General features: G+C 47.4%; 1 protein-coding gene across 1 annotated transcript in view; it reads right to left on the minus strand.

The window, feature by feature from the left end:
* The window catches only part of GLP2R (glucagon like peptide 2 receptor), a gene marked incomplete at its 5' end in the record, with an annotated part of 47,229 nt that extends 23,792 nt beyond the window's left edge, over window positions 1-23,437 (minus strand). Inside the window, 8 exons of the mRNA XM_082605537.1 lie at window positions 639-699; window positions 1,733-1,892; window positions 4,370-4,523; window positions 6,747-6,853; window positions 12,234-12,355; window positions 14,812-14,916; window positions 16,861-16,948; window positions 23,249-23,437. Of these exons, the coding sequence (XP_082461663.1) occupies window positions 639-699; window positions 1,733-1,892; window positions 4,370-4,523; window positions 6,747-6,853; window positions 12,234-12,355; window positions 14,812-14,916; window positions 16,861-16,948; window positions 23,249-23,437 (986 nt within the window). The remainder of the gene's footprint in view (window positions 1-638; window positions 700-1,732; window positions 1,893-4,369; window positions 4,524-6,746; window positions 6,854-12,233; window positions 12,356-14,811; window positions 14,917-16,860; window positions 16,949-23,248) is intronic.
* Between the last annotated feature and the right edge of the window lie 3,634 nt (window positions 23,438-27,071).

Raw genomic sequence — 27,071 nt, forward strand, 5'->3', positions numbered from 1 at the left:
GGTGTGTATCCTTCCACATTTTTCTCCGTGTTCATACAAACATGAATTCTTAATTCTACAGGCACACCTCATTTTACTGTGCTTCACTTTATTGCACTTCGCAGATATTGCGTTTTTTACAAATTGAAGGTTTGTGCAACCCTGCGTCGGGCAAGTCTGTAGGCACTATCTTCCAATGGCATTTGCTCACTTCGTGTCTCTGTGTCACATTTTGGTAATTCTTGCAGTATGTTAAAGCTTTTCATTGTTACTATATTTGTTATGGCAATCTGTGATCAGTTATCTTTTTTTTTTGCGGTACGTGGGCCTCTCACTGTTGTGGCCTCTCCCGTTGCGGAGCACAGGCTCCGGACGCGCAGGCTCAGCGGCCATGGCTCACGGGCCCAGCCTCTCCACGGCATGTGGGATCTTCCCGGACCGGGGCATGAACCCGTGTCCCCTGCATCGGCAGGTGGACTCTCAACCACTGCACCACCAGGGAAGCCCTGATTCTTTTATCTACATACTTAAGTATATCCTGGATGGCCAAAATGGAAGGGAGTGGATATTCTCTTTGGGAAAATAGTATATTTCCTTACATTGGGGCCTATCTGGGAATGGCTAGCTCATGGAAATGTAAGAAGAGGTGAATTACCTACCCTGTGTTCTCCAGCTGAGCACGGGCGAAGCTCCAGGGTACAACAAAGAGCACCGGGAAGGCTGGGAGAAAACATGGAAATGGAGTCAAGGGCTGGCCGACCAAACTTGCCTACTGCCTGCACTACCCTGATGGGCCAAGCACAACTGGTTGAAACTGATAAAAACCCAAACATCATAGAACTGTGGACTGTGAGAGCTGGAGAGGCCTACAGTGGCACAGGGCCATTGACTGTTTGAGAAACCAGGAAGCAGAGAGGAGAACAGATTTGCCACATGTCACGGAGCAGCTTGGGGTAAATCCAAAGACAATGATCAAACCTCCTGAATCACCGGCCAAAGTTATGCCCTCTGAATGCCGCAGCCTCAACTTCCCCAAGAGTTTGTGGCAACAGGGGTTCCAGACCTCATCTTGGAGACTTAGTTGGCACATGGACTGAATGTGTGTGTCCCCTCCAAATTCGTATGTTGAAGCCCTAACCCCCAATGTGATGACATTTGGAGATGAGACCTTTGGAGGAAATCAGGTTTAGATGAGGTGTGTGTGGCAGGGGTGGTCATCGTGATGGGATTAGTGTCCATACAAGAGGAGACCAGAGAGCTCTCTCTCTCTCTCCCCCCTCCGCCATGATGGGAGGCTACAGCAAGAAGGCAGCTGTCTGCAAGCCAGGAAGAGGATCTTCATCAGAACTCAACCATCCTGGCACTGTGATCTCACAGTTCCCAGCCTCCAGAAGTAAACATCTGTGTTTCAAGCCACAGAGACTATGGTATTTTGTTATGGCAGCCCTAGTAGATGAATACAGCTAGGGACAGGGTAGGAGGAAGGTCATCTGATTCTACCAAAACCTTCCCAAGTTTCGAATGTGTGCATTGGGTCTAGAGCACTTATGTCTACGTGCATGTACACATGTGCATGGGAGTGCGTGCACACTCACACACACACACCCCTCTTTTCAGAGTCTCTTGTGATTGAGGGGTTGTCTGTCCCAGAAACCTCACTCCAGTTGGTCCCTAACTCCAACCAAAAGCTCTATTGGGCTCCCACGTTCTGACAGGTCCCCAGGAGAAGAGGCTGGGGGTTCAGGTCACTCACCCCAACCCACCAGCAGGTATCTGGGCCACAGCCGCCTTTCCGAAAGCACTACGGGCTCCAGGAGCGTGTGGAGGTAAAGGCCTTCAACCAGCAGCCACGAGTAATTGGCACCCACGAAGTAGTGCAGGAGAACCTGGGCCGAGCGGCAGGAAGTGGACACCTGCAGAGGACAGAGCACATGGGGGTGAGTCCAGGCTCCCTCAGCATCTGGACCCCACCAGGGTGGAGAAGGGCCTCCACATGCACAGCCCCTCCCTCTGAGCTCCCCTCTCTCCCAAACCCTTGCTGACCATCTCAGAGAGGTTGGCAACAATATAAAAATATGGGGGCTTCATGTAGGTTTTAAAGCCCAGCTTCTTGACATGCGAGACATTTTTAGACAAAGACAAGGAGAATTCATCAGCAGCAATTTCCATAAAGAAAGCACTGAAAAAAATTTTTAAGGTTAAAAAAAGAGTGAAGTAAGTCAGAAAGAGAAAAACAAATACCGTATGCTAACACATATATATGGAATCTAAGAAAAAAAAAAAAAGGTCATGAAGTACCTAGGGATAAGATGGGAATAAAGATGCAGACATACTAGAGAATGGACTTGAGGATATGGGGAGGGGGAAGGGTAAGCTGTGACAAAGTGAGAGAGTGGCATGGACATATATACACTACCAAATGTAAAATAGATAGCTAGTGGGAAGCAGCCGCATAGCACAGGGAGATCAGCTCGGTGCTTTGTGACCACCTAGAGGGGTGGGATAGGGAGGGTGGGAGGGAGGCAGACGCAAGAGGGAAGAGATATGGGAACATATGTATATGTATAACTGATTCACTTTGTTATAAAGCAGAAACTAATAAAAAAAAATGTCTAAAAAAAAAAAAAAAGATGTTAAAAAAAAAGAAAGTTAAAAAAGAAAGCACCGAAAGGTATGTCTTCTGATCTCAGTTCAATTAAGCAAGGTATCAATAATTTAAAAATCTTCATATGACTAGAAATGAGGACATAGACTTCTAAATAATTCATGAATCAAAGAAGAAATGATAATAGAAATTAGAAATTATTCCTGAACTGAATGTATGGAGAATACTGCATATCAAAACTTGGGGCATGCAGCTAGGATGAATTTTACAACTAGAATGAAACTTACCTACTCAAGTGCATTTATTAAGAAAGAAAAAGGCTGAAAGTCACTTACCTTAAATATGTCAAAAATGTTAGAAAAAGAACAGCAAAATAAAGCCAAAGAAAGTACGTGGGAGGAAATAATAAAGATAATAGCAGAAATCAATGAAATAGAGGACATAAAATAAAGAGAATCAACAATGCCAAAAGTTTGTTCTTTGAAAAGTCCAGTAAAATTGAGAAACTTTAGCAAGGATTATCAAGGAGGGAGAAAAGAGAGTGAGGGTACAAATAATCAGTATCAGGAATGAAAAAAGGAATACCACGATAGATGTAACAGACCTTAAAAAGATCTTAAGGCAATATAAACAATATGCCAATAAATTTGAAAAGCTAGATGAAGCTAGATGAAGTAGACAAATTCCTAGAAAAACACATTACTACAGCTGACACCAGAAGAAATAGAAAATCTGAATGTAATAGTCCTAATTAATCCATAATTAAAAGACTAGCAATAAAGAAAACTCTGGGCCCAAATGGCTTCACTAGGGAAATCTATCAAACATTTAAGGAAGAAATAATACCGATCTTAAACAAATTCTTCCAGAGAAGTGAGAAAGAGAGAATTTGTCTTGAAAAGTCAGCATAAACTTTATGCTGATGAAGGCAGTACCTGATAAAACCTGATAAAGGCAGTACAAACATACCTCGTGTATTGTACTTTGCCTTATTGGGCTGCTCAGATACTGTGTTTTTTACAAACTGAAGGTTTGTGGCAACCCCATGTTGTCCGATGATGATTAGCATTTTTTAGCAATGAAGTATTTTTAAATTAAGGTATGTGCATTATTTTTTTAGACACAATGCTATTGCACACTTAACAGACTATAGTATAGTGTACGCATAACTTTTATATGCACTGGGAAACCAAAAAATTCATGTGAGTTGCCTTATTGCGGTATTTGCTTTACTATAGTGGTCCGGAACCAAACCACAGTATCTGCAGGGTATGCCTGTACAAGAAAAGAAAATTACTCCTGAACGTAGATGAGGAACTGCTAAACAAAGCACAGTGTTAGCAAACAGTCCAGCAGGAGGGGAGAGAGATTACTATCTGAGGACCTAGCTGGATTTCTTCCAGGAGTGCAAGGTAGTTTGAGAGGTTACTGCATTCATTATTAACAGGATAAAGGAAAAACCATCTCAACAGATGTAGAAAAGCTTTACTGCCGTGAAACACAGTAATAATTTTAAAAGGTTGATCTGGTCCATTTCTTTTGTCTACAGGTGAAGCAATTTTCCACCCATTGGGTATAAAGCAGCCTCTCAGTGACATTTTCCGCTACTGATTTCCTTTACCTGCCCCATTCGACAAGGTTGAATTTTTTTTTAAGTTAGGTGATGCAACTCTAACCAGAGAGACTGACAGTGCTTTCTCTCTCTCTTCTCCTCCCCAGCCTCACCTTCTTGCAGTTCCCAGTATTGATCCACCAGGTCGAGGCCAACGGTAAGGAAGGACATACCTCTGACACGTAGGACATCCACTCTTTCTCACTGTCGGGCCTCTTAGAGTAGGAGTTGTAGAAGATGACGTCTTTCACCAGCACAGCCAGGGCTCTCAGGATGAAAGAGGCAAACAAGTTCATGTGGATATAGTTGCGGGTGCAGTGGAGTTTTCTGTGCAAGGAGAAAACAGTGTCTTCCCTCAGAAAAGAACGGCTCAGACCGACAGGTGTGTGCCTGAAACCCGTGTATCTGCCACTGAAGGCAGATATGTTCAGAGTGTAGTCTCCAGAGCTGGATAGCTGGCTTAAAGGATCTTACCCCTCTGTGCCTCATTTTCCTCATGTGTAAGATGGAGAGAATAACAGCTATCATCTACAGCATGCTCAACATGCCAGGCTATGTTCCAAGCTACTTGCCTGTGGGTACTTATGGGTATCCTTACTCCTCACAGCTTCCGACATTACAAATGGGGGAACTGAGGCAGAAAGCTTAAGTCCAAAGTCCCAGAGCGGTAAGTGGCAGAGCTGAGATTTAGACCCAGAAACTCTGAGGTCAATATATGGCTCTCCGAGACCCTACTCCCTGTAAGAACAAGGGCACTCACCACAGAGGGCTACAGGAGGATTCAGCCAGTTAATGGGTGAAAAGTGCTCACATAGTACCTGGCACTTAAGTGCCTGGAAAATATCAGCTCTCATGTCCTCCCTCACCCAGCTGGAGCCTCCTGTGCCAGCTGATGTAAAACTGCATCCTCGGGCTTCCCTGGTGGCGCAGTGGTTGAGAGTCCGCCTGCCGATGCAGGGGACGCGGGTTCGTGCCCCAGTCCGGGAAGATCCCACATGCCGCGGAGCGGCTGGGCCCGTGAGCCATGGCCGCTGAGCCTGCGCGTCCGGAGCCTGTGCTCCGCAACGGGAGAGGCCACAACAGTGAGAGGCCCGCGTACCGCAAAAAAAAAAAAAACCCTGCATCCTCGGTCTCTCTAGTGAAAGGACCCTTTTCCAGCACTGTGCTCTCAGAGCCCTGCCTGTGCCCCTGTGCGGCATATGTCCGTCCAGTCCTGCCTTGCTTTAGAGCTATTATTACTTTTTTAGTTTCCAAAAAGATTTGAGCAGGTCCTTGTGTTTTACTATTTATGCATCCTTCTCCCTAGACTGGGCCCAGAGCCAGAGACAAAATGGACACGTAGTCAACCCAGGCTCTGCTAAAGTTACTTCCTCCAGGGCCAGGCAGTTATTTTCTCTTGGCCTGGTTTTGGGACTTTGGGAGGATGAGTGGAGGAGGTCACAGATAGCAGAGGGCACAGGCTGTGGAATTCTCTCCCATTGTTCAATAATTGTTCTCCCAGCGGGGTAGGTGGTCATGACTCTGCTCTCTGCTCTAGGGCCTCAAGAGCATCATGGGATTGAGGGGTCAGGTGGGGCTAGCCCTGGGCCTCGCAGAGCCCAGGTGGGAGCTGCTCTAGAATTAGCATCCAGGTCTCCAGGGTCCCCATCCAGGCCTCCACATCTGCATCGAATGTTCATTCTGCCACATTACACTCCATTATGTTCCTGAACGGACCAAGACCAGGAGACAGCCTTGGAGGGCTCCCTAGGGGGTCTATAAATATCTCACTTGGGTCGTTTCTATAAACGTGATTTAGTAAAATGCATTCAGGTTTTGGATTCTGAAAGACAGTAGAAGGGAGTGAAAATGCTCAGGCTCTGGACTGCCCGGTTGTGATCCTGGCTCCATCACTTGCCAGCTGTGTGATTGTGAGCAAGTCACGTCATCTCTCCATATTTCAGTTAACTCACTTATAAAATGGAGTAATAATAAGGCTAATCTCCTAGGGTTAGAATTCATCTTAATTCTGATTAGAAAGAGACTTAAATGACTTAATGCACGTAATGTGCTTAGAACAGTACCTGGCACCAAGGAAGCACTCCAATGATTGACGGCTAATTGGAGTCCGAGGGCCCTGGATTAAAACCCCAGCTCTCCCACTCACTAATTTGTTTGGGGGAAGTTTTTTAATCTCGTCCATAAAAATAATGCATCTGGTAGAGTTGTGGGGAGAAGGGGCTGTGGTAGTAATGGGTGTAACTAGGAATTTAGACCAGGGCTGGGCAGAGGTCATCTAATCCAAAAGAGGCAAAAGCAGAGTTAGGAGTCCCAGATTCCAGTCCTAGCTGTGCTTTGCGACCTGGGGTGACTCAGTGTCTTTCTCTGGACCTCTGAGATCCCTTTCCTCTGCCTACGAAATGGGATGGATGGACTGGAGACTCTCTCGGATCCCTTCCAGCTCTGAGGAGCCATGAAATCATCCAGCCTAGTCTCCTGCCTTCTAAAGGGAGACAACGAGCGCATGCCTGGGTACCTGTCTGCACACGTGACAGCAGAAGTTCCACTCACCGAAGAAACAGGAGCAGGGTGAGAGCCAGGAAGAGGGAGACGATGGAGAGGGAGTACCCCACAGTGTACAACAGCTGCAAGGTCGACAGCAGGGCGCGGTGGTCCACCTGAATGCAGAGAAAGAGCAGGTGTGACCGCCAAGCCGGGCAGCTATGGTGTCCAACCCCCTCTCCAGGCCCCGAACCCTAGTAGACCTGTTTATACCACAGCTCTCTGGCACATCTCAGAGTTCAAGGAAGCTTCAAGAGTCAAGAGCCCACTGGGGGTCTCACCTCCATGGCTGGTCCCACTGCCCAGCAGTGATGCACTGAGATTCACGATATCATAAGAGCATTGTGCCCAGGAGAAGAGGACATCTTGGGAATGAGGACAGGTTCTTTGCCCCCAAGCGTGCTGTCCCTAGAGCATCGGGGTCCCTGTCTCTGGAAGACAGGGCTGGGTTTCCATCTGGATGTCTCCTTCCTAAAGTAACTTTTCACAGATGATCTCTTTAACAAAGACCCACTTAAAACACTGGAATATTTCCCGAGTCCCAGGATACCCTGATTGCGAACAGAGGTTAGTTTACTGGCAATTCTGTTATTAAGTATGATTTTCCAAAGGAAATCCCAACTTCTCACTCAATCCACTGTGCACATAGCCATCAAGATTATGTTTCTGAATAAATTTTTGCACAAGAACCCACAGTAAATACGTATTACCTGCTAGGTTATGCCTAAACTTCTCTGCATAACTCTTTCATCAGCTTTACTGAAGTATAATTGGGGTACAATAAGCTGCACATATTTAAAGTATAAACCTTGGTGAAGTTGGACATGAATATATCTGTGATTTCATCACCACATTCAAGATCATGAACATTTCCATCACCTCCCGAAAGTTTCCTTGTGACCCTTCGTAATTCACCCCCTCTCACTATCCCTTGCCTTTAGAGGGTAGTTTGCATTTTCTAAAATGTTATATAAATGGAATCTTATAAGTATTCTATTTTTTGTCAGGCTTATTTCCCTCAGAATAATTATTTAGAGATTCATCCATGTCATAGCATGTACCAATAGTTCATTCCTTGGCTATTATCAAAAAGGCAAGAAATAACAAGTGTTGGTGAGAATGTGGAGAAAAGCAAGCCCTCCTACACTGTTGATGGGAATGCAAACTGGTGCAGCCACTATGGAAAACAGTATGGAGATTCCTTCCAAAAATGAAGACTAGAACTACCATTTGATCCAGCTATCCCACTTCTTGATATTTATCCAAAGAATACAAAAACACTAATTCAAAAAGATATATACACTCTTATGTTCATTACTTACAACAGCCAAGATATGGAAACGCCCTAAGTGCTCAGCAACAGTTGAGTGGCCAAAGAAGATATGGTAAATATATATAAGAATACTACTCGGCCATAAAAAAGATGAAATCTTGCCATTTGCAAAAACATGGATGAACCTTGAGGTTTTATGGTGAGTGAAATAAGTCAGACAGAGAAAGACAAATACTGTATGATTTCACTCATACGTGGAATATAAAAAAATGAACAAAAACAAAATAAACGATCAAACCAAACAAAAAGAAACACGGGGGCTTCCCTGGTGGCGCAGTAGTTGGGAGTCTGCCTGCCGATGCAGGGGACACAGGTTCGTACCCCAGTCCGGGAGGATCCCACATGCCGCGGAGTGGCTAGGCCCATGAGCCATGGCCGTTGAGCCTGCGTGTCTGGAGCCTGTGCTCCACAACGGGAGAGGCTACAACAGTGAGAGGCCCACATACCAGAAAAAAAAAAAAAAAAAAGAAAGAAACATGTATATACAGAGTAGTGGTTACCAGAGGGGGAGGGGCAGGGGGATGGTGAAAAGAGTAAAGGGGATCAACTATATGGCAGTGGATGGAAAGTAAATTTTTGGTAGTGAGCATGCTATAGGGTATACAGAAGTAGCAATAGAATGTTGTCTACATGAAACTTAAATAATGTTGTAGACCAATATTACCTCAATAAATAGTAAATCTAAAATTCTAAAAAATTTAATAGTTTGGGGCTTCCCTGGTGGCGCAGTGGTTGAGAGTCCGCCTGCCGATGCAGGGGACACGGGTTCATGCCCCAGTCCGGGAAGATCCCACATGGCGCGGAGCGGCTGGGCCCGTGAGCCATGGCCGCTGAGCCTGCGCGTCCGGAGCCTGTGCTCCGCAATGGGAGAGGCCACAACAGTGAGAGGCCCGTGTACCACACACACAAAAAAAATTTAATAGTTTATTCCTTTTTTTATTTCTGAGTAGTATTCCACTGTGAATACACCGCAATTTATTTATGCACTCACCCACTGATGGCCATTCGGATTCTTTTCAGAGTTTGGCTCTCACATATAAAGTTGCTCTGAGAATTTCTGTACAAGTTTTTATGTGGACATGGGTTTTCATTTCTCTCAGATAAATACCTAGAAATAGAATGATGCGGTAGCATGGTGTACGTTTTAACTTCTCAAGAAACTGCCAAACTGTTCTCTAAATAAGTTGTATCAATTGACATTCCCACCAGAGTGCCAGCTGCTTGAGGGTCTACTACCATTTCCTACAATCAGTCTTTTAAATTTTAATCATTCTAATGGGTGTGTAGTAGTATCTTATGGTGGCTTTATTTGCACTTCTCTAATGACTAGTGATTTGAGAATCACTCCGTGTGCTTATTTGCCGTCTGTACATTTTGTTTAGTACAGTATCTGTTCAAATATTCGGCCGTCTTTTTTTTTTTTGCGGTACGCGGGCCTCTCACTGTTGTGGCCCCTCCCGCTGCGGAGCACAGGCTCCGGACACGCAGGCTCAGCGGCCATGGCTCATGGGCCCAGCCGCTCCGCGGCACGTGGGATCTTCCCGGACCGGGGCACGAACCCATGTCCCCTGCATCGGCAGGCGGACTCTCAACCACTGCGCCACCAGGGAAGCCCTCGACCGTCTTTTAAATTGGATTGTTGGTCTTAATTTTGAATTGTAAATCTTCTTTATACATTCTAGATATAAATCTGTCAGATACATGTTTTGCCAGTATTTTCTCTCATTTTGTGGCTTGCCTTTTTTTTTAACAGTGTCTTTAAAAGAGCATAAGTTTTTAATTTTGATAAAGTCCAATTTATCAACTTTTTCTTTTACAGTCATTTCCCGTTATCTGCAGTTTTGCTCTCTGTGGTTTCAGTTACCTGCTGTCAACCCTCGGTCCAAAAATATTAAATGGAAAATTTCAAAAATAAACAATTCATGAATTTTAAATTGTGCGCCATTCTGAGCAGCGTTGTGAAATCTCACACCGCCCTGCTCTGCCCTTCCTGAGCCATGAATCATCCCTCTGTCCAGCACATCCTGCCCGTTAGTCACTTAGTACCCCTCTTGGTTATTAGCTAGACTGTCTTGGTACAGCAGTACTGTGTTCAAGTGACCCTTATTTTACTTAATCATGGCCCCAAAGAGTAGTGATGCTGGCGATTCGGATGTGCCAAAGAGAAGCCACAGAGTGCTTCCTTTAAGGGAAAAGATGAAAGTTCTCGACTTAATAAGGAAAGAAAAAACAATCATATGCTGAGCTTGCTAAGATCTACAGTAAGAACCAATCTGCTCTCAGTGAAATTTTAGAGAATCGTGCTAGTCTTGCTGTCACACTTTAAACTGCAAAAGTTACGGCCACAGTGCATGATGAGCGCACAGTGAAGATGGAAAAGACATAGTGTGTACAATTTTGAAAGACAGAGACACACACACACACACAATGTCCTTAAAAAAGCACCAGTTAACACGCACAAGGACCCCCAGTGAGCTGTCAGTTGGAAGAACATAACATATCTCGTTTGCCAAAACTCCAAAGGGCATAGATTTACTAACACTAGCCTTTTTTGGGCAAAAATTCAACCCTCTACTAGAAACACAGGTAAACATGGCCAGAAACTTTTTTTTTAAGTATTTGATTTCTTGGAAATATGGCCATTTGCAGAGAGGGGGAGGCAATGCCCGTGTCCTCACTGCTCTAAAGAGAGAAAACTTTACTGCCTGTCTTGGAAAGTGCAGTTTTCCCATCTTGCTTTGCTGTCCCTGTTGGCAGACCTCAGCCCAGAGCAAGCAGCAGGCATCTCACACCTGCTGGTGAATTCGTTGTCACCACCTCTGTTTCCAGTCTCTTCAGAGTCACCTGGGGAGCTTTCCCATCAGTACTGACACCTAGACCCCCACCACACGCCCACTGACTCAGAATCTGCGAAACCATTCATTCAATATTTACTAAGTGCCCACTGTACGTAAAGGCTTTTGTGCTCCTTTAGCAGCACTAGGCCAGGGGGTGGCATGTATTCTGATATAACTCTGACTTTGTCATTGTTCTCAAGCAGCTTCATCCAGGAGGGAAGATAAGAAATATATACAAAGTGCCCAGTTCACGGCATGCAGTTAGCATGAGTTTGGCGCTGTGAGAAACGTCAGACAAATCCTTGAGATAAGCTGAATCCAAGCCAACCACAGGTATGATTTTAATACCTTTAAGAGGTGTGACCTGTCACATGGTCTAGGGAACACAGACTTCTGCCAACTCAAGTCAAGTAATAAAGTTAAAAAGAGGTTGAGAAAAAATTCCCTGCGGAGGTAGAGGTTCTGATGGAAGGTTCTTCATGCCTGATGGGAAGATGTGATACACAAGAGAGCCGAGGATGGGCCAGTTCCCAGTGGGAAGGAACCACAGACATGATATGATGATCTACTGCCCAGCGAACAGGCTGGATCCTGGTGACGGAGCCGGCACTCTTACTTACGTCGTGGTGACGAGGGGTCAGGCTCTCTCCAGAGAACTGTATGTCTATCAACTCTTTCAACCCTCACACGGTACATGCAATACATACACTCCGCTGGGGATGGACGGGGAAGCAGAGGCACAGACAGTGAAGGGTGGGGTATAAAGAGCTAGGGAGCAAAGACTCTGGACGTGAGTCGGGCTGCCAGGCCCTTGGCCTTGAGCTTGTACCCCGGCTGCTAGGTGTGTGTCCCTCAGGACACACTGTGTCCTGCCACCACCAAGTCTACATTCTAGGAGGGGGCAGATGCCAGAGAGTGTCAGAGTGACAGGTGCCGTCAAGGCTGGGGGGAGTGGTAGAAAGTGACCATGGAGACCGTTCCCCACAGGGTGGCCTTGGAAGACTTCACTTGGAAGGAGACATTGAGCTTGAAATGTGACTAATGGAAAGAAGCCACAGAAGAGCTGGGGAAAGTGTTCCAGGCGGAAGGAACAGCAAGCACAGAGGCTGGGGTGCCTTCCCGGAGACGTTCACATCTCATCCCAGCAGCAGAAGAGATTCTGTGGCTGCCGTCCAGGTTGCTGTTTTGGGTGACGGAGGACCTTCCCAGGTGAGTCTGGGGCAGGCGCACTGGGGGCAGGCTCTTTGTGTGGCCCCTATTGCGGGGACCCCGGCAGAGGTTGGTTTGGGCCCCAGGGCCTGTCCTCACCGAGCCCAGCTGACTCACTTTTTGTTTGAAGCTGTGGTCCTCGGCGCATTCGGAGTTGTCCTGCCAAACGTCTGTGGAGTTCTCCAGCGTCTGCCAAGTGCCCTGAGAAAGGCAGTATCTGTAGGCCCTTCCTGAGTTCTCTGAAAGTAAACACAGCTCTGGGGGAAAGGTCAGAACACGCAGCCCGTTCCCCGAGCACGTGGGAAGGCCCTCATCCTCACCGCAAAGCTGTGGAGAATCCCAGGGAAAAGGAATTTTCACTTCCCCTTCTGGGGGCTCATAGCATCCTTGCTGTTTATTTAGGATGGAAAGAAAAACACGGAAGCCTCTACATCTCATAACAAACCATGTTCTGTTAATGTCTGCTGTGTTTAACCAAAGTCCCCGGAGCTGGAATGGTCCCTGGTGACTCAGAGATGTTGACAGCCCTCCAAGGTGTGGCCCAGCTGGGAGACGCAGACCTGGGGCTTCCTGATGCCCAAGAGGCCGTGCCATGAAGAAGAGAGGGTGCTGGACCAAGCCGGCTCTGCCACCTATGAGCTCTGTGGCCTTGGGCAGGGCCTTACCCCTCCCTGTCCCTCAATTCCTGCTTCTGATGACAAGTCTTGACTATTCGACCTCCAATAGTTTTCTTCACTCCTTCTTCTTCTTCCCAACCTCTTGCCTCTGCCTGTATCCGCATCCTCATCCTCTCTTTTTCTGGACCACTGCAGGAGCTTCCAAACTCACCTCTCCGATCCCCCTCCATCCCTCAGTTCATCAACCACAGGCTACCAACATCATCTCCCCAAACCACAAACCCTGCGATGTCCTTCTCATGCCGTAACACCTTCACTGGCTCCACATAATCTTTCTCTACAGAGGGGAGTTTAAAGCCTGTAGCATAAAGCACGGTCGGCTTGGCGATCAGGCCCCAGCCTCACGGTCAGCCTCCTGTGCCTGTATATTCTCTCCCTTCTCATATTCTAACGCTCCTTCCTCTGTTCTCATCCACAAGAACTCTGCTCCATCCTTTCTTCTCCAAACCCCTCCACTGGTGCCAGGTCCTCCTTTGACATCAGGCACCCCACTTGGATTCTAAAAATTTGACGCACACAGTGTGGAGGGGAAGAGTAACTTCCTACCTTTTGGGACTCACACTCGCTTGAGTACATTTCAGGAGCCCAGAACCCCCATTTTTCTTAAAAGGCCTTTAACTCAACTTCTTTGTAAGTGTGGATTTTTGATCACTTTTTCTCTTAAAGTGGAATCGACCTGTGTTTTTAGCTCTTGGGAAGGAACAGGTAGACGGTAGAGCTGGGTGATGCCAATCCGTTCCATGTGCCCTCAAGAAGTCGCAGACTTTCGGGTCCTTAAAGCCCTGAAGGAATCCAAGGAGTCTGACCTTAGTGGGGCTCGGCCTCAGCTCCCACTTATGAAGCACCTACTGTGTGGTGGACCCAATGTGTGCCTTCCCATTCACGCCTCAAAATGTCCTTAAGAATCGGCTGTTATTCACTTCACTTTACAAGGAAACCACAGCTTAGAGGGCTCTGGGAACTTTCCCAAAGTCTCTCTAGTATCTTCCCTTCAGCTTCACATCCTCAGGCCTTCTGGGCTGATTCCCACTGAATTTCCCCAGATGACAGTTCCATAGAATATGTCACTACTGCTCCCATCCAGAAATGCATCTCCCTTCGAAATTCTCTCTCTTTGCACTGGAGGCATCAAAATATTGAAACCAAATTTTAACTGATCTGATGCTTTCTTGGGCTGAAATTAAGTACAAAATATCACCATGTTGCCTTCTCAGAAACCCATTCTCAGGAATTCCCTGGTGGTCCGGTGGTTAGGGCTCCATGCTCTCACTGCTGAGGGCCTGGGTTTGATCCCTGGTCGGGGAACTAAGATCCTGCAAGCCGCGTGGTGTGGCCAAAAAAAAAAAAAAAGAAAGAAAGAAACCCATTCTCATTTTGCTTGGCCTGGAAATTTGTAATCACTGATGTTCCTTGAGAATAGCAGCCCGTTCTTAGATTTGAACTGTTTCACTCCCTACCCGTCCAGAATCACACAACCAGGAGGCTGGGCTGCTGGGGCAGGTGGAGGTGGGTTCTAAGTCATGGTCACTTCAGGGCAAGCTAAGGGTAAAATTCCCCATCCAAGTCCCATGGGGCTGAAAAGCACCAATTCCTCCCAATGCTATTGCAAGGGTAGTCTTGATGGCCTTCCTCTCCATCTGAGAAGCAAGAACTGCATGGATGTGAGCATCCCAGTCTTGCTCCCCATCTCCTTCTCCTCTCCACGATGGTGATAACTCTTATTCTCACTGCAGCAAAGTCTCTGGTGGCCAGACTCGGACTCTCAGCTCTTCAACGAAAAGAGGACTCTGATATAAACAGAACCTCCAGACACAGAAGACTTGCAGGAAGACAAGAGAAGAAGCAGAGAGGAAAAGGAAGATGTGTTACTGACAGCTTAGAAGGAGACCTTTCGTGGGAGAAGAGGGCTGGAGAAAAGAACCTGGTTGGAGCCTTCTAACTGCCCCCTTGGCCGGTCTGCCCAGGAGGGACCAGCCATAAAGGAAAATGTTAGAAACTGGTACAATAAGACTTATTACCTTTGCGCCACCAAGGTAAGTATGAAGGGCAGGGAACAGAGACGTTTCCTGCAGCGGAATGAGGCCAGCACACATACTGATCAAAGGTTCCGTTACAGACTGTGCCTGCAGAAGGAAGAGGACAAACTAAACGGAGGGAGCCCAGAACCCACCTCCCTGGCGTCAGAAGCTGGTGCAGGCTGCACAGGGCCCAGCAAGGGGCGTCACACTCTCCAGACGGACCAAGGATGAGGAGCCATGTGGAGCGGACAGGAATGCTTCATGCAGCCCCACACTGTGGCTCTGTCTACCCAATTTGACCCCTGGCGGTGGTCCAGTCTTTTATGTCAATGTGCACGTCACACTGATTTTGGTTTACTTTACATGAGCTGAACTCTCACAGAAACTCAGGGTCAGGAGGACACTTGGATGTTCAGCCAGCATCTTCTGTCCCATAATTAACTAAATAATTGTCAAACCTTCTCCAGTTAGATCCTGGAACACCCTTAATATGAAATGTGCAAAATGACCGGTGGATATAAGGGGATTTGCAGGATCCAGGTTCTTGGTCATGTGGACCTGACGCAAGCACTCCCTGGTCAGATTTCTCTGTTTGAAGATTAATCCAATGATCATTATGAAATATTTGGGCACCTCAAGCTCAGGGTATGATTTACACCCTGGCACTTGGCAATGAGATACGACAAATGTGAGCCCCACCCTTATGGGCCCCCCAGAGTCAAGTGAGGGGTTTCAGGCTGGACCCCAAACATCCGTATTGCAAGCTCCTTACTCCTGGTTACCAAGCATCATTTCCTACCATTGGCTCCCTATTAAGCTAGAACTCGGGGGCCACTCAGGGTGAAGACCCAGGTTGCTGGTATCGGGACCTCTGCTGGGTTCTGGGCTGGCTCGGGGCACCCTATGGACCTGGTTGCCAAGTGTCAGCACCCAGTGTGTGGGCGCTCACCTGGCTGAGCTGCCCAAAGCATGGCACCTGATCAGGAGGACCTGCCCTACTTTGACCTCAGAAAGCAATATTCCTCTAGGTGGGAGTGGTTCCTGCAATGAATCAAGCCTTGGTGGCCGCCCACCTGGCTGAAGGACTATTTAGAGGGAGGAGGGCATAGCTTGGAGGCTGGGACTGCCTTCAGGTCAGGAAAAGGCAGAGAGAGTTTTTAGTGTCCTGTCAACCTCCGGGTCCCTGAATGAAATGATCTGAAAGAAGCCAGGAGGACAAGGAGGAGGTAGCTTTCACCCACAGTCCCCAGTCTCAGAGGCAGTGGGCCAAGTCTCCTTATTCCTTTCTTTTCTTTAAAAAAAAAAAAAAAAAAAAAAAAGAATTTGCATGTACCCAAAGAGTCAGCATGTAGTAGGCAGGAGAGGCTATGGGCTGACCAAACTATTCACATATTAGCTAGAATGCTCTAAACCTAATGTAGACCTGGATAAGAGAAGTGTTAACACCATGGGAGACCGAAGGACACCCCCCTCAACACACAGTAGATTCCTGGGTTAATCTACAACAGCGGCTCATGTCATGTGATTAGGTGGTCAGTGTGCTGTGACAGATGGCTTTTATCACAGATGGCCACACACATATATATCCCATCTCGCATGCTCTTTTACAATGGAGGCAGGTAGCCTTTCTAACTGTCTGACCCAACTGAACATGGCAGAAGTGACTTCCAAGGCAAGGTCACAAAAGGCATCGTGGCCTCTGGTCATGTTTGTCCTTGCAACCCAGCCACCATGCTGTGAGGAAGCCCAGGCCATATGGAGAGACCACATGGAAGTGTTCCGGCCAACAGCCCCAGCTTGATTCCCAGCATCAACCAGCACACATGGGCGTGAACCAGGCTTCAAATGAATCCAACCCCTGGCCTTTGAGTCTTCCAGCTAAACTCCAGACATTGTAGAGCAGACACAAGCCATCTTCAGTGTGCTCTGTCTGAATTCCTGACCCACAGAAACTGTGAGAGATAATAAATCATTGTTATTACTGTTTTAAGCCACTAAGCTTTGGGGCTATTTGTTATACAGCCATAGATAACTGATACATGTACTTACCAGAAGTTTCCTTGAGTAAGTCTCTCAGACACTTCTCTTTGTACTGAGCCCATTTCCGAGTTGTCTCCTCCAGGAGAGATCCCGTAACCTGAGCAGAGAAAACCATGGTGACCCCCAGTTAGCAGCAAGCACAGAGGTGGCCTTGTTATCATCTCACACCGTGATTCTCAAACCTTCCCACTGATGAGTCCATAATGGCCTGCACCTCGAAACCATTTCTTTGGTAACTTATGTCCTATCTTCAAGATACATACACATTTCACATGCACTCCATAATTTAGTCATATTGGGTTTGAAACAAACACAAAAGATTTTTTTCAAAATCTTCAATGAGCTTGACATTTCAAGAGGACGCAATATGCCCATCCTGACGTTTCACAACCAACCAGAAGAATAGCTGCATGCTTCTAAGACCCTGTGGATCTCAAACAGAGGAGCAGCATGCTAAGAGAGCTCAGCGGTGGTCAGAGAAGAGCCAGAACGATTGCAGGGCCTGTACTGTCCCACCCAGCGGCTGTGGGTCCAGAGTTGAAGACATTGGGTCACAGATGCTCTGCTACTGTACCGAGGCTTCGGGATCTTTTTTCTTTCCAACATCCCATAGAACCTTGGATATACAGCATATATTTTGGGTCTTTCCAGATAATTGGGCTATCTAACAACTTCTAATTGTGTAGCTGAACTATTTGTTTTGGGTTTTTTTTTTTTTTTTTTTTGCGGTACACAGGCCTCTCACTGTTGTGGCCTCTCCCCATTGTGGAGCACAGGCTCCGGATGCACAGGCTCAGCACAGGCTCCGGACACACAGGCTCAGCAGCCATGGCTCACGGGCCCAGCCGCTCCGCGGCATGTGGGATCTTCCCGGACCGGGGCACGAACCCATGTCCCCTGCATCGGCAGGCGGACTCTCAACCACTGCGCCACCAGGGAAGCCCCTGTTTTGGTTTTAAAGGGGCTTCCCCTTCTTCAATTTACTCATTTTAATTGAGAACTTACTGTGTGCCAGGCTTTCCATTAGGAAGGAATTAAGGGGGTACAAAGATGGGCAAGACACAGTCTCTGCCCTAAAGGACTTAGCGTCTGCTAAAGATAAGGCGATTATATAAGCGGCTGGCCTAAGTCGAGTGACAGTCTCACCCTGTCTTCCTCTGCTTCCAAACAGGCCCCTCCCCTAGTGGCTCAGTTCTGGCACCATCGTCCTCTCAGCCAAAAACCAGAAGCCAGGAGTCGTCCCCCACTCCTCCCCTCCCCCCCCACATCCACCTATGCACCCGAGTCTGTCCTCCTGCGTTTCTCTCCTGTCCAAGCCGGCCTCCCATTCCCTTCACCTCCTCACTGGTGCCACGTCCCCGCTCCATGCTGTTCCAGGGGGACAGGTCCCCAGGGCTGACCTGAGAACGGGGGGTCCCCTGCCTAGTCCTCCCCTCAGGACCCCTTGACTCAAGAATGAACTTCTCAGCCACACCCATCCCAAGTCTCTCAACCCCCATTGATCTCCCACGACTTGGGATCTTTGCCCTTTCCGTCGGCACCTCCTTTCCACACTCACTTCCCCTGGCTCACTCCCAGTTCATGTGTCAATGCTCAACTCAAGCTTATGGCCGCTGGTCCCATCTGGCCATGTCTCTCACTGAAGCCTGGAGCTAGTAGCCCTCCGCAGTGCCCCGGGACCCCACACACAACCCATCAATTTGTACCGTCATAGGTGGGTCACACGTTCATCTCACTCACTACCCGTATGTTCCTGGAGGGCCGAGCTAGCCCTTCACCTCTGAACACCAGCCCTTAGCACAGGGGCTACTGTCCTCTTTCTCCCGCATTTTCCAGCTAAAGAAACAGAGGCTCAGAGATGGGGTGAGGAGGGGGCTGGGATGAACCCGGCAGGGGTTAAATATGTGATCTGGGCTAAGATCGCCCAGCAAATCAGTCAGCTTTGTGGCTTTGTCTCCTCTCACAAGGGGTAACAAACTCAGTGCTTTTCTGGGCCAGGTAGGTAACCTGAAAGAATGAGGTGGGACAGGTGATGGTGGGGCTATTGTAAATTGGGGAGATAGTCCACCAAAAGGCATTCAGACACACAGACACACACACACAGACACACAGAATGAAACAAACAAACAAACGAGAACCATCTAAGAGCCCCACAGGTAGCTAGTTTTCACCTCCTGAGCAATTAGTCCAATCTACCCCCTCCCTCCTCTGCCCACCATGCCCCCCTGCCCAATCCCATGGCATTCACATTAGGGTCTGTGAGTAGTTGCTTTGCAATTTTTCCAGAGAATCACACAGCCAACTTTCTGAAAAAGAGCTAGTATGGCCATCATTGGACAAGAGGTGCCCAAACTTTCTCAGCTCTCGGTGTCTTTCGTGTCTCAATAATTTTTCCACAGCATCCCCAGGCCAAAAGAAATATCTAAAGTTCCACTAATTAAGTAGGTAGGCCCGAACAAACTTAGTGCCTGCTGGGGACTGTAAAACGTCTCAGACCTGAGAATCAGATTGGCCATCACCACCTGTGCTCCTGTCCCACACTGATTTTTGTCCAGTGCTTGCTTTTTATCACAGCAACTGCAAAGAAGCCCAGCTGTGCAAAGACACAACATCATCCAAAGGAATGGATAATAATAATGAAGCGCTGCTTCCCTCAAAAAATTAAAATATCTAACAGCACCCCTGCGAGTTCACAGCGGTGCCCTGGGGCACCTTAGCACACAAATTGGGAACCATGGGATTAGCCAATAAGTAGTCATCATGATGAAAATGATGATGAAATAATTGGCATTTACCCCTTGGTTTCAGTTTCCAGTGCGTTTTAAGTCTCCAGTAATAATGTCTCTCTCAGTTATGGCCCAAGAGGCACAATGGAACATAAGAACACATTGTTTAAAGAAATACACATCCTAATGGGACCATAACTGACTATATTATTTTTACAAATTCAGCAGAGATGTTGATAACCAAATCAACAGCTTCCACGTTCCTCCACGTCACCAAAGAAAGACCCTTTCTTGGATAAAGTGCTGTTTATATCCACCAGGACCCGGCAGAGGAAGAGATAATAAAATCAATTGTATATGTGAGCTGTCCCTGGACTAACAGTCTCCTATTCCCCTGCTCTTTGCCATGACTAATAGCCATGGTCAAAAGAAAAAAATAGAACCTAAGAAGCACTGAATCTGGTCAGTCTAGAAGAGCTGGACAGGCTCAGACTGTCTTCCCAGGTATTTGTCCTAACGACACCAAAAACACAGGAGGCAAATCCAAGTTCAATCACAGCCAAATCCAAATAAAGTAATGACGAGTGGATGTTTTCTAGCTGGAAAAGTTCAGCTTGATCTCGATTCCTCTTTTCCTTGCATGGGCAACCAGCATCACAACACACTTGGCTGAGAAGGGAGTAGGGAAAAGGGGAAAAGCCGCTGTTGACTCGCTTTAAATAAAACTTCTATTACTCTTTGTTACTGAAGGAATAGACTTCACTGTAAATAAAATACAAATGAACAGACAAGCAAAAAGGGGAGAAGATGGAATCTTAATCTTTTTAGTCAGAAATAACCATCTCCTTCCAGACTCTTCTCTCTGCACTCACATACATCCTTTTTCTTTCTTCTTTTTCTTTTTCATTTTAACCCAAAAGGAAATCATACTGTTTTGTAGCCTTTTTTCCCACTTGAAGATATATTGTGACTATATTTCCATTTCAAGAACTACACTTCTAAAACACCATTTTAAGAGCCCCATAATCTTCTATGGATGAATGTGATATAATTTATTTTTTAAATCCTCTAGCATTGAACATCTACATTGTTTGAGATGTTTGGTAATATAAATGATGCTGTAATGAAAATATTCTCAGCTAAAAATTTGAGCACATCTTTGTTTTCTTAAGAAAAGTTCTTTGAGTTGGAATTTCTGGGTCATAGACTATACATTCTTAAAAGGTTTTGACAAAGTACTGCCAAACTATCTATCCTAGCCAAAAAAATAATTTTTATTTAAAAATATTCACCTTTTTACACTCTCATCAGCAAAATATGAAAGAGCCACACATTCACTTCTTAAAGAGCCTTAGAGAGTTTATATTTTTTGATGCCAAAGCAACTGTTAATTAACTGAGTTATGGGGAGGGGTAGGAGAAGCGAGGGGATAGCACCGTTTCCCAGCTCGAATTTAGAAACTAAACTATCCCTGAGAATTTCTCATCAAGTGAATTTTATGAAGACTTCCAGCCAAAAAGCACATCGCGGTCATTTATATCCATGCAGGGCCAGCGTCGATGAGCAAAGCTCATCGTGGCAATCTATGCAAAGCCTTGTAACATCAACATCTGGAGAAAGAAGATGGGTTTTAAGATGGGTAACCAAGAGGAGGGTCTTCAGGATTATATACACACACCACAGGACAGACAGAGGGAAGAGGTTCTGAAAACAGACGGGGTGGCAGAGGCGGGGAGGGGACACTCCTCACAGGCACGTTATCAATTATGAAAATACCAAGGTGTGGCTTGGTCAGTGTCATAAGCCAGCCTGAGGCACTGCAGATTCTGCTGTTGTCACATAGAAATATTCGTATGTCAACAGCTTCCAAGGAATGCCGGGGATGAAAGAACACAGGACTGCAAATAGATGGGGGTAGGTGCGACGGCTCCACTGCTCACAAGCTATACCATTGCGGGTGATTGTGTAACTCCCGTGAATCTTAATTTCCCCATCTGTGAAATGGGTTCAAAGGCTCATTATGGGAGTTTGGGCAAGATGATTTAGGATAAAATGCCAAGTGCTGCAGCAGAGCTTGGCACCTGATAGACAGTTGACACATGGTTGTGGATAGGAGGTGAACAAAACCAGGCAATTAGCTGAATATACTCCGTTTGAATATGAGCTAGACAATTGAAGCAAGGGTGAGAGACCTGTATCAACTCTCCCAACAACGGCCCTGCCACTAAGTAAGTCTCGGGGCAGGCGGCAGGCCAGGCCACGTCCCCTCAGGAATGTTCTGGTCACTCACAAGAGGCAGCCACCATGGCAAGAATCCCATGAAACCATGGTCTGCGCTCACATCTACCATTTGTGAGGGTTTGAAGCCAGCCTCTGGGAGGACTTGGATACAGAGAATTTGGTAGGGGTTTTCTGCCTGTCTGGTTCTGGACCAGCACCAAAGAAAGTCTGATAAGGTGAACACTTATGAGAGCCGGCACCCAGCCCTCCCACCATGGGAGCAGTAGGCATTCAGAATTCCGAGGCTGCAAACAGAGCCTAACTCTGCCCATGGACCAAAGGAAGAAGAGAAGCATTTCTCAAGACACTTCCTTACTCAGGTGAATGGAACTGAATTTCCTTCACATCATGGCCCGGTATAAAAAAGGAACCTTGAAAAGGGAAGGGGCAAAGGTCTCGTCTCCTTGGATAAGAATAAAACAAACTACCAAGAACGCCCAACTAAAGAAGATAGTTACATACATTATGATACATCCCTGAAGACCTTAAACATCATGCCATGGAGCTACATTTTCTGACGTAGGAAGAAAGTTCAACCTCCTTGAGACTCAGTTTTCTCATCTGTAAAATGGGGTTAACAGGCGAACCTCCCTCCCGAGGGTTGCTGAGTGCATGAAATGAGATAATAAGGGCCCCGAACCTGGCACCAGACCTGGGGCATAGTAACTGTTTCATGAAAGTGTTAGTTTGTGATAGTAGTGTATTTTGTTAAGAAAAAAAGCATAGTGCAAGAAAATATTTATAGGATGAGTCTATGTTTGTTTTAAAAAAACTATACATAAATAAATGGTAGAAAAATGTCTTAAGTATAAGTCAAAAAATGTGAATGAGGGTGATCTCTGGGTGGTGGGATTACAGTCATGTGTAGTTTCTATTTATGCTTTTCTGGATTTGCTAAGTTTATTTTTGTAAAAAATTAGCATTCTGTATTTTTATAATAGGAAGGAAGGAAGGAAGAAATGAAGGAAGGAAGGAAGGAAGGAAGGGAAAAAAATTCCACCCATTCAATTTAAATAACTCAAACCTGAAAGAAAGATGAAAGTGGACAGGAGGAAACATGCAGGAATTCTAAATGCTCTTTGCAGAGTTCACGCTGACATGGGAAAATGCTTACAATATGATGTAAGGGGGAGACCAGGATACAACATGTTTTCTGCATCCTCATTCCAGCTGTGTAAAAAAAAATGCATAGAAAAAGGATTTGAGGAACATATGCCAAAATATGAACAGTGATTACCTCTGAATGCTTGGATTATGGTTGATCGTTATTGTCTTAATACTGTTTTACATTTTCCAAATTGCCTACAAGAGGCCTGAAGTGCTTCTACAGTCAGAAAATACATACAACTGATAATAATAACAGTAACAATAATAATACAAACGGCTCTTACTTGCTTGATGGAAACCAGAAGCAGCAGGGCCAGGAAGGGCCTTGCAGGGGTCTGGAGAGCCCGCTTCCCAGGGGAGGGGGGAGGCCTGGCCCCCCGGGTGGCAGGGATGCCCGTGGGCAGTGTGTGGGCTCCGGGCAGGGGTCCCACTCTCCTACTCCTGGGCCCTGCCCGGCTCGGTTCCGGCCTCATCTTCCTCGCTGTGTGGTCACAAGTGCTGGCACATTGCTTGAACGGTCCAAGATGTACCACAGGCGGCCTCCTCTTGCATTCCTCTTCCTACGGCGAGAAAATGTTTGCACAAACCCTCTGGACGCCGCCCCAAGAGCGTCTGCCCCAGTCTAGAGCCATCTACCAAATCTCCAAGGTTTCTCAACTGTGACGACTCATCCCCCCTCCCGGCCCCCGCAAAAGGCAAGGCGATTTTTCCCAGACCTCCCCCAAGTCAGCTGTGCTCCTGGGACTTCCTGGACAGAGGCCGCCCAGGAGAAAAGGCAAAGCAGTCAGTGGGTTCCACCCACGAAGCCCCGCTCTGTGCACAGGACCAGGGTGGGACCGGCTTGGGTTCGAGCTGCTGAGGACCAGTGGCAGGGAGGTTGGGCCCCTAGCCAGTTCTGAGGTGGGCAGCTTTGTGAGGGGGACAATTCTTGCTAAGGCTTTAAGTTTGTCCAGGTTGGGCTGAGCCCAGCCACAAAGGCAGAGTCTCCTCTGGGCCCTGTTTATGCCAAGACTTCCAGAAAGACAGCTGCCCAGCCCAGGAGATAGCAGCTCCTGACCCAGGGCCTGAAGCAAAACCTCACTCAGCACCTCGAGTTCCTGCTACACAACAGCCAAACAACATCCTAAAAATTCACAAATGTGCACGCCTCTGGATTGCCCCTACTTTTTGTGAGCAAAGGTTGCTCAGTCCACCTGGCAGATCCTTTGTCAGAACCCATGATCCACTATTGCCATCTAACGTGTGTGTACTTTCTCACCACACCTCATATATATCAAATCTTTTCGCCTGGCATCCTATTTCATTCATCCTCACGACAACCCTGTGAGGGTATGATTATTTCTCCACTTGACAGCTGCAACATTGAGTTTCAGAGAGGTTAGGTGGCTTGCCCAAGGCCACACAGCAAATAAATGGCAGAGCCAGGATACCCAGGTCTTCTGACCAGTCACCTGACCACAGCTACTTGGTAAGGTGCCATATCTGACCCTAACCCTCTAGGTGAGTTCCTTTTCTCTAGTAGGCTCAGCATGTGTCTCTGAGAGGCTCTGCTTGGCCCTTCTCACCCTCCCCTCCCTGTCCAGCTCCCGGCAGCTGCTTCCAAGTTCTTTCCAGCCTCCTGAACTGGAGTCCCAGCAAAAGGTGTCCTGACTGGATGAAACGCTGGTCAGCAAGAGAGAGGAAGACCATGTTTCCATTTAGGGATTTTCCCCCCCATAAGTTGAACCAGAGGAGCTTAACCTGGTTAAGTTACCCAGGTGAGTGAATTCTGAAGAGTTGGAGAAAAACAGGTGAGCGTCATTTAATGGACAGCCTTGGAAATCTTTAAAAAAGTGGCAAGACTCTAAATGTCAGAAGTGAAACACTCATAATGAACATAGACGCCACCCCCCGCCAGATGGACTCATATAATGATGGGACCTCTGGCATCCATGTGTTCATCTCTTTGGGACAGCAGAGAGAGGGATGAAGTGACCGAGACGAGGAAAACTGCTCACGTGATAGCTCTGATCCCGTGTGGGGCTGTAAAGCTAGTCTATGATGCACTTTACAGACTATCTTCCAAGTTGCCTGCTGGCAAAGATAAGAATATGCTATCTAACCTCTTTGAATTTTTCTCAAAAACATCCTTTTTCTGAAGGGACAGGGGTTGGGGGACTGTACACGACTTCCCAACCTGTTGGATGGATGCCATCTAGTAATAAAACGAGGTAACTCCTCTTCCCACAAGACAGGCTGGCAACCAGGACAAACAGACACAGCTCACAGGCCACCCACAGCACAGACCACAGTCCTCCGTCTTTGCCAGCAGGAAAGTCCAGACAGAGTAATATGGACCCAAATGACACTGGCCTTTTTCTCCTACCTGCCCAGGCTGGCATATTCTCCATTATATCTGGGGGTCTTTGGAGGTGTCTAACATGGGATGGAGAACCTGTGTGCTCCAGATGCCATGTGGAAACTTCTGCTACCCTCCTCTGGCCCTCACTGTTTCATCAATGTCCTCTGCCCAAGAAGCAGCTTAAGTCTCCTCGGCAACATCGCTCCTGCAGTGCCCCCTGGGCAAGGGCATGAGTGATAATGAGACAGGAGGTAAGGGGGCAGGGTACAACGTTGCCACAGCCGTTGAGCATAGGACAAAAACTGGTTAGGACCAAGATGGTGGAAGATTTTTACTTCCCGCAGACTTTGAGCCTTATTATACGCTTACTGTAATATATTAACATGTTAATGACACACCCACCCGCGCCACGACAGTTCCGAGGCAGACCATAAGAAGCCAAAAAGTGGGCAGTGCCCCAATGCCAGGGGAAATCCCCACCCCTTCTCCAAGATAGTTAGACTATTGCTCCCTCTCATTAGCATATGAAATTACCCAGCCCATTAAAAACTAACAACCCCACACCCCAGCCCTCTCACCTTCTGAGAAGGTCCGCATTCTGCCTACGGTATGCGTGTCCCTCTAAATAAACCTGCTTTCATTTCACTATGTCTTGCTCTCGAATTCTTTCCCGTGTGAAGCCAAGGACCCTAACTTGGCCGCCCATCCCAGGGACTCCCCTGAGACCTGGGATGTGACCATTCTCTCGCCTCCCCCCCGCCCCCGCCCTTCTCCTGCAACAATATGCCAGGGCCTCTGCCTGCCAGCTTTGGAGGCCCCAGGGTGGTGCTGAATGCACCCATGTGGGGTGCATGCCCCCCTCCCCTCTGCGTAGCACTCAGGCCCTGAAGCAGGCTGCCTAGACCTGAGCCTCTCAGAGTCCCTGGGCCAGAAGTTGTCCTCAGCAGCAGTCTCTTCCTCTGTAGAGCTGGGCAGGCCTCAGCCTGAGGACCCTGCACAAAGCAAAAGGCAAGGGTGGCACAGTCTCACCCAGATACCCACCCAAACCACCCTGGGCCTCCGTCAGAACCCAGCGTCCTTTATAACAGCCACGAAGTGGAAACAAGTCAAGTGTCTATCCATCAGTGGCTGAATGGATAAACAAATTGTGGTGTATCCACACAATGGGACATTATTCAGTCTTTAAAAGGAAGGAGATTCTGATACCTGCTACAACACAAGGAACCTTGAGGACATTATGCTACATGAAAAAAGCCAGTTACAAAAGACAAATTCCATGTGTAGCTAGAATGACCAAATTCACAGAGAGTATCGCGGGTGTTGCCGGGGGCTGGGGGTGGAGGAATGGGGAGTTAGCATTTAATGGGGACAGTTTCAGTTTTGTGAGATGAAAAGAGCTCTGGAGATGGGTGGCTGAATGCGAATGTACTTAAGTATGCACTTAAAAATGGTTAACATGGTCAATTCTGTGTTACGCGTATTTCACCGCAGTTGAACAAAAACAGAAAACTGGCGCCTCCAGCACCTCTCCATCGTGGGGAGGACCGAAGGGCTGACACTGTTAAAGCAGGCGCATCCCAGCGCTGTGCCTCCTCAGGGTACAGGTGCGCCGAGGATGCTACACGCTGGAGAGCACCGGTTTCCCAGGGGGATGTGAGGGAAGATGTAAGAACGCCAGATGGCGGGCTGAGGAGGGGCGGGTGCCATGACAAGGCAGGGGAGGGGGGCCCCACGGCTCATCCTGCCTCTGCACCCCGCATTCGGCC

This window comes from Mesoplodon mirus (genome assembly GCF_964341445.2).
Source record: "Mesoplodon mirus genome assembly, chromosome: 18".
NCBI classification, from domain to species: Eukaryota; Metazoa; Chordata; class Mammalia; order Artiodactyla; family Ziphiidae; genus Mesoplodon; species Mesoplodon mirus.